The sequence below is a fragment of the Anastrepha obliqua genome, chromosome 1 (genome assembly GCF_027943255.1).
Source record: "Anastrepha obliqua isolate idAnaObli1 chromosome 1, idAnaObli1_1.0, whole genome shotgun sequence".
Taxonomy (NCBI): Eukaryota; Metazoa; Arthropoda; class Insecta; order Diptera; family Tephritidae; genus Anastrepha; species Anastrepha obliqua.
In genome coordinates this window covers 67,347,312-67,367,047 of record NC_072892.1, presented here as the reverse complement: position 1 = coordinate 67,367,047, position 19,736 = coordinate 67,347,312, and the positions used below count along the sequence as shown (strand labels likewise).

The window sequence follows — 19,736 nt, the reverse complement described above, 5'->3', positions numbered from 1 at the left end:
GGAAAAATTAAATCTCCGCGTCTAAGGGGTTATTTGTTAATTGCTGTCATTACAATAAACAACTCATTTGCCGCAATTAACAATTAATTGTTTTTTAATTTTTTATGAATTTAAAAACACTTAACTATTACAAATAATAACTTTAGGGAACTGGGACGTAGAAGGGTATCATAACAAAGTGTGTGAGATAGCCATTAATCCCGAGATTAAAATAGTCCCAAGTTTTCAGGATCTGAAAAACAGGGATCTCAGTATATCGGGATTTCGGGACGAGCACCTTCATTTGATACCCAGTTCGTAATATTTCATTTCAGCTGTTTTTTTATTTAGTTTTAGCTTTCTAAATAGGTGGCAACCCTATCGAAAATATTTCCCCATCAAATTTTTATCAAATATTTTTTGTGTGATACGCAGTTTTCAATATTTCATTTTATGTAAATTTTTTTTTGTAGTTTTAGCTTCCTAACTAGGTGGCAACATTCATCAAATATATTTCTTAATCAAATATATTACCTAATCAAAAGTTTTTCAAATACGTTTTGTATGATACACAGTTTGCAATATTTTATTTGATGTTAATTTGTTTAGTTTTAGCTTCTTAAATAGGTGGCGACCCCAATCAAAAATAGTCCTTAATTAGATGTTTCTCAAATACCTTTTATTATATAGCCATTTTGTAATATTTCATTTGATGCTCAGGTTTTGACTTTTAACTTTCCAAATAGTTGGCAGCCCTATTCAAAAATATTTCTTTTTTCAAATATTTCGGGATATCGGGACTCCTATCTTTATTTGCCACTAAATCTGTGGTATGTCATTTGAAAAAGTTAAGCTTCAGCTTCCTAAATAGGTGGCAACCCTAATCAGAAATATTTCGTAATAAAATGTTTCTCAAATACTTTTTGTTAGATACCCAGTTTGCAATATTTAATTGTATGCTAATTTTTTTAGTTTTAGCTTCCTAAATAGATGACAACCCTAATCAATAATATTTCTTAACCATCTTATTATTATCTTATTATCTTTATTTGATTTTATAGTACTTCATTTGATGTTAATTTTTTTAAATTTCAGCTGCTTAAATACGTGGCAACCCTAATAATAATTTCTTCTTAATCTAATCTCAAATACTTTCTGTGCGATATCCATACGTTTATTTTAACTTCTGTCGAAAAATTGACCTTTTACGTCCTCTAGGGCATTTTAACCAAAATGAAGAACTGTAATATGCAAATATGAAAACAATCGGCTCAGTAGCTGTGGTGTTTATTGAAACCAGTAAAACAAACTAATATTCAGCTTTGTTTGTGCAAATACACAGATGAATATTGTGGAGGACTGTTTTCGTTTTTTTATCGATTATAATTTAATTGCATTCACTTTTTTCATTTATTCACAAGTTGTTTAAAAATGAATTATTTAAAGCTGAACACTGGAGTGTTTAGCTCTTATCACTATCTTTTCTTCTGCTACTTTTTATATTTATTTATATATTTAAAATATTTATGCACCTATTTCAATAATTTTATCGCTGTATCCACTTCCCTACTTTAGGAATTACGCTGCCAGTGATTTTCTAATCGCAGTACTGCAAATATGGTTTATTGCGTTTATCTTTTCAGATATTGCATCTTCTTTGCCGTTTTTGATAGAAATTTAACACTAAATTACAATTAATTCTTATTTTTTCCAAACCCCTCAAAATATATCCTTAAAGCTATTCCTCTCATTATTTCTCGTTTCTATTTATCCCATAAGACTTCCCCAAAATTGCTTTTTTGAGATTTCCATTGTCTCTATTTTTTGCCTTCCTAACGGCCACTCTTGCGCGTTAATTTATTGCCTGTCATCATTGCTCAAATGAATTGCTGCTAGAAAAGAAATGCGTTTGCAGTGAGTAGTGAATGCTAGCCCATGAACAGCCCAATATTCTCTACGTATGTCGTCTATGTGTATGTGGTAAACTCGGTACGCAGTAAGCAGATAAATGTTTAGAAGAGTTGGTAGCTACAAAACTGCCGCTTGAAGAGGATGTAACAAAGCAAATTTATAGCGGCAAAATGGGAAAAGCGTAAAAAATCACGCCTGATATCAGGCACTCGGCCCACTTTGTATATGCCTTTGTGTACATGTCTTTGTATTTGTTTATTTCAAGCCTAGAAAGCATACAAATTACAGCTGCTAGTGGTATAAAATCCGAGTTCTACACGGCGTACACGCAATGCTAAATGATAATTTGCCCAGTTACAAACAGCGAAACAGGGAAATAGCGAAGCAGGGAAACAGCGAAGCAATACGAGTAGCAGCAGTCGGGGACAGTTGCAGTAGCTTTTGGTATGTGAAAGAGAACTGCGAATGAATGGCGTGAAATGTAATTTGTCGAGTGCGATTTAGAGGCTCTATTGTGCGTATACGCAGTACTAAATCACGATGTAGCGCATGCAATAAGCACGCAAATGGGAGAAAGGCATAAAAGGCAGTCCACGCTAAATGAGCAGCAATTTGCACATTTTTAAGTGAAACTCATTGTGTGGCTTTCATCCCAAGAGATACGTAGAACTCTGACGCTCCTTTCGGTTTCTGTTAAAGAGTTGGGGCTTAAAGAGACTGATGGCATTTATTTTTTGTTTTTATTTACTTAATGTTTTGTTTGTTTTTTATTTGGCTATTCGAAAGCATATCACTTAGACTTATAAACGCGTCCTCTTTTCGGCTGGCTAATCACTTCCTATTCTCAATATTTCTCGTTTTAAATTCTATATATTTGGCTGGTATGGAATTAATTTCGCGTAAGCGGCTGATAAATGGGTTCTTCTTGCAACGCATTATTATGTGTAAATAATAATCTGCGGCGGTTGGCTTAAATAAGAGCGCACAAGAAATGAAGATTGCTTAAATTACCCGTGAAAGCGCTTTTCTATGAGCCTAATTTACATGGTTTAATAATCCTACAGGGCGGAGCAATACATTTTTAGCTGCCAATTTTTTAAAGCTGACGTGGCGCTTCTTAACTTAGGCAGCTCAACGGATTGGTTGCCTTATTATTGTTTCATTTTGATAACTCGGTAACGTACTTAGATTTAGACAATTTATTTAGCTTTTGTTTTGTGTATTCTTTTAGGTGTTTTAAATAATCATATACAAGCTCTGCTTCGTAGTGCTTTTGACTGCACACATCAAATACATGGATTTTAATTAATAGCAAATTCAACAAACAATTTCTTGAATTATTTCCGTTTCAAATTGAAAAAATGGTGCTGCAGCCCATTAGTATCACCCGAGAAATATACCAGGTCAATGCGGTAGTCGAGATGCATGATATCTTGTTGTAGAATTTTTACATTTTTACTTTACCAGTTTTATAGCGAGCTCCTACAGCTCTTTTAACTTGATGACAGAAAATGTTGATTTTTATCTCGAGTGATTACCAGGCCACTGCAACGTACCAAATTACGGCGTGGCAGAAAAGCGTATAAGAAAGTCCAGACCGGAAAGTGGTTACGTATTGGACTCACTTTCAACTTTAAAATTAAAGAGTTCTTGCTAAAAAAGGTGTAATATTACAGGACCTGCGACATAGCTCAACTCATGTGGGTACGGCGGAACATAAGAAAATCGAAACAGCCTCTCTCCTAAGTAAAAAGTAAAAGTAAAAAGTAAGTAAGGTGCAGGTTTTTTTTTGTAATAGGAGGAAGCAACGCAACCTTTTACCCCATCTTTTAAGTTTAGTAAAAGAGGATTATTCATAGCCGCGGGCTACTTTCAAGTCACATACACCAGAAAAGACACGCAGAACATTTGGTACTTTGACGAAGAATAACCAGAAACTGTATGAGGAAGAACGCAAATAATTTTGGACTTAGGGATTTTAAATCATCTTACCTCTGCTGCTGTCCAGATTAATTTAAGTGAGCAAATTCGAGTTTTTGAATCATTTTAGTAAGAAGTCATTGTGCGAGAGAAGAATTATGATATACAACAATTTCCGGGTCATTGTCTGAAGCGTAAGGAATCCAGCTGAGGATCAAAAGCAAAAATCCATATTTTAACAATCTCTAAATCCTCTTGCTTTCTCAGTTAAAATTTTTTTTGTGACCATAAAAATGAAGCAATTTTTTTTTTACCCGTGTGCATAATTTTAGACTCAGTGAGAAAAAGGATTAAAATTCCTGTTGTTTGCAGTATTGCATATAGTATAGAGAAATTTCACGAGAAATAATTTTGCAGCACATTTTAACCCATCAAATCTCGCGAGAAAGCATTTAAGACCCCATTTTTGAAGTCTTAATAAAATGGAATTTAGGACGTCGCTAGGAGGTAAAAAATGCTGTAAGAAATTATTCGCCGGAAAATTTCACAAGAAGAATTTTCAGGCAAAGTCTTTATACAAAGAACCTAATGGTCCGCAGAAAACAAAAATGTCTCCTTAAGGGGGGGCAGTTCCTCCAGACAAAGAGTTTTTCAATCATTTTTTACAAAAAACTGAGAGCGTTTATGATTTTAAAATAAATTACGTATTAATATTCATGCTTAAGTGAATATACAAAAATTTTTTAGAAATAGAAAAAAAACGAAGCGGCGCTACAGCTGCTCAAACTGCACCTTTAATTTGCGCCGTGGAATGTACAGCTTTTTGTAATCAACTCAAGTCAATCAGGCAAAAAGGTTTCATTAAAATAACTTATTCCACTTTGCACTCACCTACTTTTAACAAAAAAAATGAAAATTTGAAGGGAAAAAGAAAAAAATTTCACTTTTCTTTATAAACAAATTGACCAGAACATTCTTTTTAGTAACAACTAAATAAAATTTGAGGTACATGCAAAAGCCAATATGTTGATTTCTTAATTACTTTTAGAGTTATATTCGACAGCACGGAAACAAACATATTTCGAGAAAAACGCGAATAAAGTGTTCGTTCTTACTCATCCTTCGTTCGACGCTCATCACTTCACTGACTCTATAGGGACTTCTTATACTTTCTATTAAGTTTAAAACATTGAGATGATAGTCTTTAGATTGTAAATGAATTTTTAAACAAAAAAAAAGTTTTAAAGTGCTAGAGGAGCTGCCCCAAGAGCTGCCTTAAGATATGCAACAGCTTTTTTATGCTCCCTTCTAATTTCATTTACTGTGGGAATGCACATAGCTGCTACGCTATTTTTGTGTACACCTAATACACTTACCTATATTAAAATAATTTTTTTTAAGTAGGGGAGAGTAATATCGAAGAGGAAATAAAAACAATACACTTTCAAACTTAAAAATACTTGGCAGACCTCGTAGGTTTATATGTAACAACCTTTCGGTAGGGTCGTAATTTGAAGCTTACCATGGACATGAAAAATCATATTTCTTTCTAATTGGCACACAACAGGGAACCAACGAATGAATTTTTGAACTGACGAATCGTTTGATATAAATCCACATCACAAAATATCTACTACGTTAGGTTGGATTTTGCTTGCTCCATTATTTTCTCGGTAGATGGTTATTGTGATACGGCCGAAATCTATGTTGAAGAACCTAGCTTTGACGAAGTACTATTGGCTATAAGAAAACTTAAAAACCATAAAAGCTGTGGTGAAGATGGAATACCCGCAGAACTTCTGAAATATGGCGGACATGAACTACATAAACAAATATTTACCTTAGTAAGCCAAATATGGCATTCAAATGAAATACCCACTGGATGGGTATCAAGCATAATAGTACCTATACACAAAAAAGGACATAAAACTGAATGCCAAAATTACAGAGGCATATCCTTACTTAATACAGGTTATAAAGTATTTACAAACATTCTATTTGAAAGGCTGAATATTTATGCTGAGAACATCCTAGACGATTACCAATGTGGTTTTAGAAACAACCGCTCAACGATTGATCAAGGTTTTACTGTCCACCAGATATTCGAAAAGTTTTACGAATATAAAATTGATATATTTTGCCTCTTTGTTGACTTCAAACAGGCATTTGACAGTATAAATAGAAAACGGATAAAATACTGCTTTCAGAAAATTGGAATACCTCTGAAGTTAATTAATTTGATTCTCTGTACATTGTCGAACACAACAAGTAAAGTACTGGTGCAAGGAAGCCTGTCAGACCCATTCGAAATCATATCCGGAGTAAAACAAGGAGACGCATTGTCATGTTTAGTATTCAATTTAATGCTACACACGACTGTTAAAGAAATAAACACGAATGGAACATTATTTAATAATGATTTTCAGATATGTGCCTACGCAGATGATATTCTTATTATGGCTAAAGATAGAAACACTCTTATACGCGTCTTTAAATGTATTGATAAAGATGCAAAAGCTCTGGGACTACACGTAAATACCGAGAAAACCAAATACATGATTCGGTCAGTCAACAACACGACACGCGATGACCTAAGTATTAACAACTTTGCTTTCGAAAATATCACTGAATTTAAATACTTGGGTTTTAAACTATCAGCAGATAAAGATTCGGCGATAGCTATTAACGACAGAATCCAAGCTGCAAATAACGCCTACTACGTTAACATAAAACTATTTAAATCAAAAGATTTGTCCAGAGCACAGAAAATAAGAATGTACAAAGTACTGATACGACCCGTCCTTACATATGGTGCAGAAATATGGACGCTGAAAACAAATGACATTCATCAGCTGATGTGCTTCGAAAGACGTATCATAAGGAAAATATATGGTCCGGTTGCAACAATAGATGGCAGCTACCGCATTCGCTACAATAATGAAATCGAAGAAATCGTTCAAGGACAAAATATAATACGTTTTATCAAAGCCCAACGAATTAGATGGATTGGGCACGTACTGCGCATGCCGAAAGAGCGAAATGCTAGGAAAGCTTTTATTTTAACACCAATTGGAGGAAGAAAAAGAGGACGCCCACGAAAGCGATGGTTAGATGACGTCGAATCAGATCTTAAGCAAATGAACGTACACAACTGGAGAGATGCAGCCATGGATAGAATAAAGTGGAGAAAAATTGTTGATGAAGCTATGGTCCACCACGGACTGTGAGGCTAAGAAGAAGAAGAAGAAGGTTATTGTGATCGATATCTCGTAAAGTAGCAATCAAACAATTTAACGTTTATGTTAGTTGTCAAGGTGACATTTCGCACAACGAAAATCGTTTGCTTTTTTTGGTTTGTTCCATTCCGTTGTGAGTTACAGGGTGCTAATAATAGCAGTCAATAAAGAGAAAACTTAGTGCATTTTACAGTTTTTCTTTGGTAAAGGCGAAAATACAAGCCGCGCCGCTGAAATTGGGAATGGTGCTTATGGTGCTGACGCTGCGAACAGCTAATTACTGAAACATACATTTTGGTTTCGTTGATTTCCTTCAGGCATTTTTTATGCCTGTCGCTTGGACTCGCTCCCATCGGTGGAGGCAATGGAATGGAAAGGTGAAAAGACGGTGATAAAACGTCATAATTTTTTGTTGTGGCCAGTCAGTTGCTTTTACTAGGATTCTCTTGAGTCTACTCTTATTGGTCAAGCCCTAATGGCTATGAAAGCTGACAGGTCGTATGAATAAAAAATGAAAAATTAAAAAATTAAAAAATATTAAGGGGGGAGATACATGTAAATGCTTAAATTTTCCTTGATGTTTGTGATTTATTTTTTTTATTAAAGAGTCATTATATGTTTTTAAAAATTGGCATGTATTTTGTTTAAATATTAAAATAATAATATACAAAAAAAATGTTTTGATTATAATAATTTAAAATGGCGAGTATACGTGAAATTCTTCCTGTGAAGGTCGGAGCGAGGCTTTTTAATCGGCGGGCATTCTAGCATCGTTTCTAGTGATCTGAAAACCAAAAAACAAACATTTTTGTGTTTACTAATGTCATAATTTGTCGGTGAACCTAAAAAAATTAAAAAAAATAAAAATTCACGAAATACAATGCTTAAAAAAAATAAAATTAATTTTGGCCCTAATTTTTCATGTTGTTTTGCTCTAAAAAAATTATTTTCTCAAAAAATTTTTGAAACTTGTAGGTTCACATAGAAAGTAATATCATTAGAAAGATGTGTGCAAAATTTCAGGAAGATCGGTCAATAACTTTTCGAGTTATCGTGTACGCCAATCCGAGAAATATAGTTTTGAGAAAAACGTGACTAAAAAGTCCCAGAGCTCGAAGGCAAAGAATAGAGTTGTCACGGTTTACGCTCTATAATATGAGAAATACTGAAAATTATGTTCTAAAAATTTGGTAACATATTCTGAAAGGTCTATACTAACATATTATGGGCAAAAAAAAAATTTTTTTTTTCAACATTTTACATGTATCTCCCCCCTTAAAACAAAAATATAAAATATATCCAACATCTTGGAATTAAGTACGAATATCATTTATCAAATGGCAGCATGAAAATCAGCGCTTTCGTACATAAAATCCATACGATTCTCATTAATTTTAACATATCACTACCATTCAACAATAAAAAATTATTAACAATCTTTTGCAATTTTTTGCTGTGACGCTGCAATATTTTTAGCTTAATTTTTATAATGAATCAGTATTAAAAAATCCACTCTTGCAATCTTATTAAACCTCCAATTATTCGTTCCATTATCCTGCAAAAACATAAAAAAAAATTTGTCCAATTATTTTTAAGTAATTTAACATTAATTAACCCAGCCTTCAACTTTGACACTCTTCAACGCAATTTAATAAACCATTTTAAATAAATGAGACTGAATGACAATTGAAAGAAAGCAGCAGGAGAAAAAACAAATAGGCAGTAAATCAACTGTTATAGCAAATCGCGATAGCAAGCAAGCAAATAGACAAATATGCAAAAATTTTGGGGAATAGCTGAAATAACAAAGTCATCAAAACATAATAACTACAGCTACAACAATGAAAAGCACCCCAAACATAATAACAGTGTTTGCCACTCGACCACAGACAACCATATTTTTCCAAGCCACAAAAATTTAATAAGCCAGCATAAATTATGACCCAAAAGACAAAACAAAGAGGGCGAGAAAGCAGTGAACAGAATACATAAATACATACGAATATAAAGTAATAAAGTAAAATAAAAAATTATGAGAAAATGTTGCACGTATCGCCAGCAATTTACGCAATTTCCGTTAGCAACGCAATGGCAAGCGGAAAAGGACATCACTCATTTTTTCTCATTTCTCATTGAGCAACTGCCGTAAAATGTAGAACTTTTTTTTTTCGAGCAAAATGCTGTTGAAAATTTCGATTGCAATCGCAAAATGATTTAGTTAGACCAAAAAAAAAAGTTTTTAATATAATAATAAGAAAGGAAAAATAATAAAAAGTCAATATTATGCAAAACAAAATAAAGAGAAGGTGGCCCGAAGTGTCACTGATGATAGCGAAATCCAAACCAAATTTTATCAACACTGGACTGGCTACAGGCAACAATGCCATGCCACAACAGAATCAAATGTAATATTCACAACTGCAGCGCTCGAAGTCATAATAATAACAAACGACCCTCATCAATATTTACGATGACGATGGAATAAAAATTTATGGTAAAAAACGGAAATTCGTTTAGAATTTAATGGCAGACTGGGCGGTTGCAGGGTGTGACGATGCTGTTGCTGATATTGGAATGGGAGTTTAGTTACCATGAAATATGGCTTTTTCTAAAACTGCCAAATTTTCGCTGGTGCTGCTGAAAGGTTCTGCTGACTTTGGTGTAAATTAAGTTGTAAAAAAGAAAAATTTAACCCATTCAGAACTGAATTGCTTTGGCTGGTCTAAGAAAACTTCCAACATATCTGCGTTCCAGTTAAGCGCAGAACGGATATCAAATTCAAGTGTTTGTCTTTTTGCTTAAGAAAGAATTAAATCTGTCTTTATGTATATACAATTGTTTATTCACTCAGCGCTCCCAATTTACGTATGGCCGAGATTTAAGAACCTTAAACCTATAGATCCTTAAGGGGTCCCTTTTTGGATTTACAATATTTGGAAACTATAGAATCTTAAAAATATACTGTGAAATTTTCATGCCGAAATACCCAATGTTATAGCTTCTACAGCCCATTAACTAGGTAGAGAGCGGTCCGCGCGCTCCTGTGCCTGGGGTTGTCAAAAAAAAAATGAACTATTCAACTGAATTGTCTAAAATTTTAATATGTTGCTCACAACGTCAATGGTAATCGCTCGTACTAGAATTTCATTTTTATTTCATTAAGAAACTAAAAAAACCGATTTTAAGTGTGTGAAATTCAAAACCGAGCCATTTTGCTAATTTTTTTTTGCTCTCTTATTGTAGTAGCGGGAAATATCCACAGTCATACTGATTAATAATTTTTTTTTGGCTTTGTGTTTTTTAGATAAATAGAAGAGCCAAAATGAGCAACCACGTCCAGGTCCAATTTTTAAGGAGGGTCATCTTCAGCACCATTTTGAAAATTATTAAAAAAAAAATATTGTTTTTCCATTTTTATATGTAACAGAAGTTAGATAAAAAGCCAAAAAAATTTAAACATCGTTTCTCATTTTTTATTGTAAAAAAATTCCTGAAAATACACTAAATTTTTGAGCTCGAGACCATTGGGACCCCTAACTTGGGTAAAATAAAGGGTTTTTCAATTGGCGCGGGTCGATTTTGGCGCCCTGTGGCAGCCATTTTGTTTTGGTGACATTTTTCAAATCTTTTGTTTATTATTCAGTTGTTTATGCCAAATCCTCATGGCAAGTTACACGATTGAAGAGCACGTTCAAATGATAAAACTTTATTATCAAAATGAGTGTTCATTAATGCAAAAGTTGCGCGCATTGCGCCCATTTTTCGGTAGACGTGGTGGCCCTTCAAAGTCGACTCTTCAACGTTTGGTGGCCAAATTTGAGACGACCGGGTCAGTAAACAATCAGCCAACACCCGTACGTTCAAGAAACGCAAGATCAGCCGAGAACATTGCCGCGGTCCGTGAAAGTGTACAGCAGAACCCGAGGCAGTCTATTCCTCGCCGTGCACAAGAACTTGGCCTTTCGCAGACTTCAACTTGGCGGATTTTGCGTCGGGACTTGGGCCTACACCCGTACAAGATCCAACTGACCCAGGAGCTCAAAGTTGATGACCATAGACAACGCCTTTTGTTCGCTGACTGGGCTTCGAATCGTTTGGAAGAGAACCCCAGTTTTGGGTCCGTACTTTTTTGAAAACGACGTTGGTGAGGCGGTCACCGTCAACAGCGAGCGCTACACAACGATGATAACCAATTTCTTATGGCCCATATTGAACCATATGGAGCTAGACGACATGTGGTTCCAGCAGGACGGCGTTACGTGCCACACAGCAAACGCCACGACATTCCATTTCAACATCTACCCGCGCTTATTGAAAAACCCTTTATTAAGTTAAGTAAATGAATTCTAGTCTAACTGAGGTTTTACAGTGCAGGAAAGCATGGTGAGCCACTGCTTAATGCACGACGAATGCTATTAGAAAATTATTTTCTAACATTTGATATTTTATTTCCACAATGAGCAGCAAACCTACTTGGCACCAACCTAGTGGTAGTCCCAAACGAATACTCATTGCTGCGGCGTTGAACGTTGCTGGGAATAACTGAATGAAAAAAAATCAAAGTCTCTCTGTCCATAACATATATAAATTTTACCGAACGCACCGTCGAATTTCTCAAATCCTTAGAGGAAAACATGGCTTTTTTAGTTCAGCAAACCAAATAGCGGTTTATTATAGTTGCTTTAAGAATAAAAAATAATAAAAAGTACCTAAATACCTAATTTTTCATTAAAAACCAATTTATTAATTATATTAATAAAAATAAAAACTACCTCAATGCCTTATTTTTTATTAAAAAACAATTTATTAATAAAAATAAAAACTACGTAAAAACCTGATTTTTCAGTAAAAATCAATTTATTAATAGAAATAAAAAATGCCTAAATACCTAATTTTTCATTAAAAATCAAATTAATTAATAAAAATAAAAATTATCTAAGTGCCTAATTTTTCAGTAAAAAACAATTTATTAATAAACAAAAATACCTAAATACCTAATTTTTCATAAAAAATCAATTTATTAATAAAATTAAAAAAATACCTAAAAATCTAATTTTTTAATAAAAATCAATTTATAAAAAAAAATTAAAAATACCCAAATATTATACTTAATTTTTTAATCAAAATGAATTTATTAATAAAAATACCTAAATAGCTACCTTTTGCTAGGTATTAAATTTTTCCTCAAAATTTTTACTTTGATGCTATTTTTACAATAGTAATTATTTTCTACTTGGCCTCTTTTCAGAATCCACCTGTGGCGTTGAACAGTTCAGATGCAACAATGGTTTTTGCATACCAAAGAGATGGCGCTGCGACCAAGAGAGTGATTGTGCCGATGGCTCCGACGAGGCAACGTCTCTATGCAGTAAGTTGAGCTTTTTATTGCTAAACATTTTTAAAACACAAAATTTGGAAATAAACACACACTTCTACACTAAATCACGTCTAGTTTCCAAAGAAAAAAGAGTAATTTTTTTTAATAGAAAAAAATTGATGATATGACAAAAAATTTCAAAATTCATACGAAAAACGTACACACAAAAATGTATAATAAAGAAATTGCCTACAAATTTTTAATTCGAAAAACTATTCTCTCTTTACATCTACCTTTACTATTATTACACTTTTACCTAATCCACAGTGAATCTCTGCTCACCGTTCGAGGTGAAGTGCAAAAATGGCGAGCAATGCATTCCACGTTCGTGGGTTTGCGATGGCAGTGCCGATTGTCGTGACAAATCCGATGAAGCTGATTGCAGTAAGCAATTATTTTCCAATTTTATATGAAAGAAAATAATTGAAAATTTACTAAACAAAACTAACAAACAAAAAATACAAAAATTCCAGAAAAGGAGGATTTTTCCATAAGAATATTATGGCATGACGAAATACTAATAAAATATTTATTTAGACGAGATAAGTGTAGTTTTATGTGATGTAAAAATGAAGAACTTAAAACTAAAAATTTAATTTGAATTGCATGCAAAATATTGTATATAAAAGAAATACGACTATATGCTGAACTCATCGCATAAAGTCATCGCAAATATTTAGAATTTACGACAATTTATTGGCGCGCATTTCACCTGCGAAGTGCTGCTACGCTTCATGCCCTAACTGTATATTCCGAAATTGAAAAGCACTTAGATGCATTGTGTTGCATATAATTAATTCAGGAATTTGTCAATATATATGCACATATAATATAAGTTAGATTCATTCGTATGCGCCACCCAGAAAAGGGTATGGAAAAAATTCTTCTGAAAGTGAGAAAAATCATTTTTTACGTTTACTCTTGAAAATTTGTTGATGGCTGTGATAATTTATTTGTTTTTTTTAATTCCTTTATAGCTTTAAGGTATTTGGAATAAAGAAGAGACCAGTGAACTGCAGTGTAAAAGCAAAAAACATGAATACTATTCAAAAAAAAACATCAAAAAAATTTTAATTCGATTCTACAAAACAATTCGATGTAGATATTGCAAAAAATCACTAGCTACTGAGTTATGCTCGCCAGTGTACATATTTAACTACAAAAAAACCGGTAGGTAGTTAGAAGTGAAAGTCGGTCTCTACACCAACTCACTTAGACTGTTGCTGATACATTGTAAAACCACAGTAGCAGTTCACCTGCTACTCCTCGTTGAACTATTTTGTTTCAAGAACAAATCTTTTGATATGACTGAAATTTACACCTCCAAGGTCATCGGTATCATTCAAGAACGATGCGCCAAAGTATCTCAACCTAGTGACATGCCACGCGAGACAGTAACAGGAAAGATGTCTTGCAGACTCTTACTCTTCCTCTTACTTGCTCAGAAAACACAGCTACCAATAAATTCGGTTCATATGTTATGGGGACTAGCCTGATCTATTTTATTTGAGATTGTTTGAGCGAAGTTTTTAAAAATATTATTATACATCATCCAGAACCAAATATTTGTTTATATGTAGTTTCAGAGTTCAAATTAGTTCAAAGGTTTTTTTCTTGAGGGAACTCTCATTAGTACTGATATCCCAGCACAGCAGGATGTACGACTTGTAGCCCCAACTACGTACTAAATACCTCTTCACAATCTGCCACCATCTCTGTGGAGCTATCAAAAAGCTATCACTGAGCTGGTTAGCTCAAAAGCTCCTAGTTATTGCTGACGGCTAGGAAACTCCACACATCTTAGATCATTATGACTTCACTTTCGATTGCTTGGAAGGTCGCGAAATCCCTATGGCCACGTCTGGGTCGGAATCGTTCGAGGGTTCTTCTGTGGTTGACAAAATCTCAGGTATCGGATTTCGTAGGTGTTCTCACAGGACACCTCGAGTACTTTTTGCGTCAACTGTATGAACGAAGAGGTGGAATTTTCGTAGACTCTTCTACTTAGATGCCCTGTTCTCGCGGGACAGTGTTTTTTCCATCTTGGTTTTAACTTCTTTGCTACGCCTGCTGATACTAAAAATTTGATGAACTTCATCAGAAGCATAAGGCGGTTAACACAAGCGCAATGCAGTCATCGTTCGTAGTCTACATATACTCAGCCAAACCTCCCCTTCCTCCAACCTCGTCACTCTGCTTTCGTCCTATCGGTCTTCCTCCACCGCACTTCCTTCGCATTAGTATCACACAAGATTTCTTCGGATTTTATTTCTTCGTCCAAGTGTGCCCACTCTTAGGGCAACCATTTTAACCAACCTCACCTAGATTATTATGAACATATTTTACATGCGCGCAGATTCCCTTCCAATTATGAGCTAATCTCAGCATAAAATCTTAAACATTTTCTCCGTTTTAGATTTTAAAAGTTTCCGGAGCAACGCGTGGTAATTGGAAAAAGATCTGCATCTTCTTCTGTCTCCGTGCAGATTGAGAAATTTGGAAAGGATATCCGTAGTATGTAGTAGTTTGTACCAGCATTGTTCCTTTCTAACCACATCAGAAAGACCACATCATCCGTTAATCTGTCCTTAAACAGAATACCACTATCTTGCCACTGGGCGATCGAACGACGCTTTTCTTCTGTTGCAATTTCTTTACGCCTTCCTTCACCATCGTGTTCGGATGGCCTTGTACATACTCTCTTAATTTCTTACTTTCAAATTTGGCGAGGTAATTTATTTGCAAAAAGACTTAACAAATTTGCTTCAAAACTTCAAACTTTTCAAACCAGATTTTTAAAGACCGTTCAAGTATACTTATAGGTCTTATAACCCATTGAATTTTTGTATAATAAAGTTTAAGTTTGAAGTACCGCAAAAAACTCATTAACCTGTCGGTATTGGAAATTTTCTTCTAGAAAATTGAATAAAAAATATATTAAAAGTACTCCAAATAAATAGCAACCGCATTTTGCCACTATTCACTAACTCATCCGCCATCAGCCAAAGCCACAGGAAGCGCCTCATAACTCGCGTGAACGGCCAACGGGTACAAAGAAGAAGAAAAGTCGAGTATCCATGCAGCCCAACTAACCAATACAACAAGCAACATCAAGAACAACAACAAATATATTATAGTTAACCAACTAAATACGCAGTAGTTGTCTTCCATGCGAGTTCATCGCCACAGACATGCGTCTGCTTGTGTCGCGCGGCTACTGCGGTTCCTTCAACAACATTCGCTGTTGGCTCGCAGCGCGCGGCCTCACATAACGTGCGCGTGCCTAATTTGTATTCATTGTTATGGAAAAGTGGCGGCGCTATAACACAATAGTTGCTATTGAAATAGGATGTGGTGGGGAGAAGTTGAGTGAGTGTGTATGTGTGTGACTTTTGTTAGCTCATTTGCTCGTGGTTCCGTTGAAGGTTTTATGTTTGGGTTTTCTAACTTTTGCCTGTCATATTCTATTATCACTTGTGTTGTGTTGTTGTTGTTATTATTGTTGGTCCCATTTCGTTTTCTATGCAGTGCCAATTGGCCCCTTTTCAGCTTGAATAGGGATGAATACACTGAACAGATAAAATATTATTTGAATTTTTTTTGTTTCTAAATAACAAATATTTTTCAAGGATTTCAAATGCATCTAAGTTTTAATTCAAAATAGATTCAATATAAGTAGTGAAATGGTTATGCAACTCATTCTCAAAATAAAAACTTTTAGAAAATATTGTGGACAATGTTTTCAATTTTTCCGAAAATTGATTTGTTTGCAACCAAACAACAAAATATTACTAATTTCGAGTTTTACTCAATGTTGAAAATTTTGGCACAGTTTCCAACATTTTTTTTTAATTTTCTAGAGTAAAATACATGTAAAAAAAAATTAGTTTCTGGAAAAACATTTTTTTTTTTTTGGTTTGTTAAACTTTTTTGAAAAATTGCCGAGCAAATAAGTAAAAAAAATTAAATCAGCTGCCCTACTGGCCCTACCTGTTCAATGTGCCTTGGTCTCAACTATTGATGAAAAACTAAGAAAAAGGCTGCTGATGTTTTTAAAAATTACGAAAAATTTTTTTTTTTTCACAAAAATCCTTAACAATAAAATAATTCATTTTTTTTTAATCTCTTAAAGCATCTTATAAAATTAAAAAATAAACTTATTTAAAAATTATACCAAAAATTCTTAATAATAAATAAATCTCTAATTATTAAATTTTTTGTGAAATGTTTATTTTATACTTAATAGTTAAAAAAAATATATATATATTTTTAATATATAAGAAAAGTTTTATATTGTTAATTTTTTAGGATAAAATATATTTCACAAAAAATTTTGTTAGGAAAAACATATTATTTCCTTATTTGGCAAAACCTTTTTGCTTTTTGTTGTTGTTGAAAAATATCCCCCCAGATAAACAGAAAAAATATGCCCTTCTGATACTAACTGTTCAATATACCTTGACCTCAGCTACTAATGACTATATATGAAAAATTATAGGCGTTACTCACAAATTACAAAAACAAAAAAACAATTTTTTAATGTTTAACAACAAAATAAAATTATTTTCTAAATATAATTTTTTTGAAAAGCATATCCTGAAAAAATAATAACAAAACAGAAATGTTTTCAACAACCAAAATTATCGTAATTATTAAATTTTTTTAAATTTTTATTTCATCCTAAAAAATTAACAAAAAAAAAAATTTTTTCTATATATAAAATTTTTGTTACCTTATTAATTTTCTAAGTTAAAATATATTAAAAAAAAATCTTTGTTTGGAAAAACATTTTATTTTTACTTACAAGGTTTGGCAAGACCTTTTTGTTTTATGTCTTTGCTGAGAAACACTCCCACCAGATAATAAATACAAAAAAAAAGAAAGTAAATCAGCTATCAAACTGGCAGTACTTTTTCACTGTGCCTACCTGTTCAATATAATAAAAAAACAAATAAACTGAAATTACAAAAATATCTAAAAACAAACGTTTTTAAAAAGGAAAACATTAGATAAAATTTTTTGCAAACAAAGTTGTTCTTAAAAGTGTGTCTTAATCTAAAAATTAAGAAAAAAAAAACATCTACAAAAAAGGGGAAATAGCCGAAATATTTCACTTTAAGAAAGTCTTTACCAAAATTTTTAACGCTAAGTAAATCTCAAAATGTTTAATGTACTTCTTATTATACATAATACCGCAAATAAACCAATTTTGAGAAAAATTTACGGCGATTTCCAAACTACAAGGTAGCGCGGCAGACTTACAATTTTTGGCAAACGGCGTCATATATCAATCATATTTTACACTTTTGAGCTAAACAGGTGCAAAAGACAAATAGATAGGCAATAAAGCATGTAAAGGTCAAAATAAAGCTTGCCATCCAGAAAAACATTTTTTTATTTTTCTTTTTTATTTAGTAAAAAATTATTCAAAAAGAAAATTGGTGATTAATTTTCCGTCATCTGTACTTGGATCACGTGACTTGGATTTGCTAAGTGGCTTTCTATTCGTAAACAATTATTTTATTTATTAATTTTTAGAACAAAATGCCCAATACTCGTAAAGTAATGTTTTCTGAAAGTGTTGCTCACTTTTGCTAAGCAAAGTTAATGTTCACGTCTAAGTTTTTGTTTACTTGCATTCCAACGTTAATTTGGTATTTTTACCAAGAGTCAAAATCTTAAACAACTAGAGTCTGAGGAAAAGTTGTCGCGCTTAAAAGTTTAAATACTTCGTATCTGTCTTATAACGCAATATATTTCCTCCCTTTCCATATTTTTTTAAGATTTAGGTTAATTTTTTTCTTCAAAACCTATCAATGCTGGACTAAATATTGACTCTAACTTTATGATGCCTTCGACAACATTATTCACCTTAAAATATATTGTCTCACTGTGCACTAAACTTTCGCCTCGTCATAAAGGCCTCATCGCTTGACGCAAAATACTTATCCAAAGTTTTCCAGCCACTTCCCATTATCCCACTATCTCCTGCATACCCTCCGAATAGCTACTGCCTTTCTTTTGTTCTACAAAGCCACGCTCCTCACTCCGCACAGGTGTGCGCCCCTGTTTTACTGACTCAAAAAGCCACTTAAAATGCGCATATAATTTTCTAAAAAGCAGGCACTTTTCTACGAATGCCTAGCGTCAAACGCTTTTAGCGTACATAATGAGTGAAGCGAGTATTGTATTATATTATGAGACATTTGAGCATAAAAATGGGAAAACGGGGAAACAAAAACAAATACAGCATAAGTGGGAACAAACGAGTGAGTATGAAGAAAAAAGGATGAAGCGGCGAGAATAGAATTTTCTTGGCTACTCTTAGCTGAGATAATGGAAAATTATTATAATAATGATCAGTTAAGTTGGATATGGATGAGCGCATATTATATTATTTTTTCCAAGATGAGATAAAAGAGGGAGTTATTTAAATAGAAGGTATACAACGCACTTCGGTTAAAGGAATACTCCTATGGCAGAAAACTTCGGAATAAATGAAGCCAACGGAATTTCTATTAAATGACTTGCAAGTTCGAGAATCATGCAATTTCGTAATAATGAGAAACTAATTTATGCAATGAATAGCAAAGGCGTTTAGATTATCTATGTGGGCTATTTAAGCAGACAGCTGGCGTAGGTGTAGTCAATGAAGTTTGTGACGTTAGTGCGAAAGCTATACTTTCTACAAATATCTATATATATAAATGTGAAAATCTGTCCCTATATTCGCTTAAAACTCGCGAACGGGCTCACCTATCCAAACCAAATTTTTAGGCTTTGTTTGGACTATTCAGTAGATGGTTTGTGTTTTAAAATTTTAAGAATCGGATACCAGGGTCTCGAGAAATAGGCCAAAACGTGAACCCGGGTAACCCTAGGATGTGTTTGTACAATATGGGTAGCAAATGGAAGCTGTTGGTGAATGCTTTAGTTCAGAGTATTTTTCATGCCGCTCTGTGACTAGGGTCCCGAGATAGAGACCAACACGTGGACCCTAGAATGTGTTTGTACAATATGGATATCAATTGGAAGCTGTTGGTGAATGCTTTAGTACAGAGTCTTTCTCATGCCGCTCCGTGACTGGGGTCTCGAGATATAGGTCAAAACGTGGGCCCGGGTAACCTTTGGTTGTGGATGTGCAATATGGGCATCAAATGAAAGCTGTCGATAAGTGCTTTAACGTGGGGTAATTTTCGTACCTATTGATGACTAGGGTCTCGAAATATATGCCAAAACGTGGACCCACCGTGTCTTTGCCCAGCGAAGCGGGTCGGGTTTGCTAGTACCTTAAATATAAATATATGACTTTT

At 33.7% G+C, this 19,736-nt stretch overlaps 1 protein-coding gene across 3 annotated transcripts in view; it reads left to right on the top strand.

Moving 5' to 3' along the window:
• The first annotated feature begins 12,293 nt into the window (after positions 1-12,293).
• The window catches only part of LOC129252933 (very low-density lipoprotein receptor-like), a 230,684-nt gene continuing 223,241 nt past the window's right edge, over positions 12,294-19,736 (top strand). For 2 of the 3 annotated variants that reach the window (XM_054891123.1, XM_054891122.1), the window contains exon 1: positions 12,294-12,414. Coding sequence is in view for 1 of the 3 variants with exons in the window: in XM_054891121.1 (XP_054747096.1) it covers position 12,414; positions 12,691-12,807 (118 nt within the window). In the remaining 2 variants the exon portion in view is untranslated. Of the gene's footprint in view, positions 12,415-12,690; positions 12,808-19,736 lie in introns of all 3 variants that reach the window. The other variant, XM_054891121.1, reaches the window with a different exon arrangement.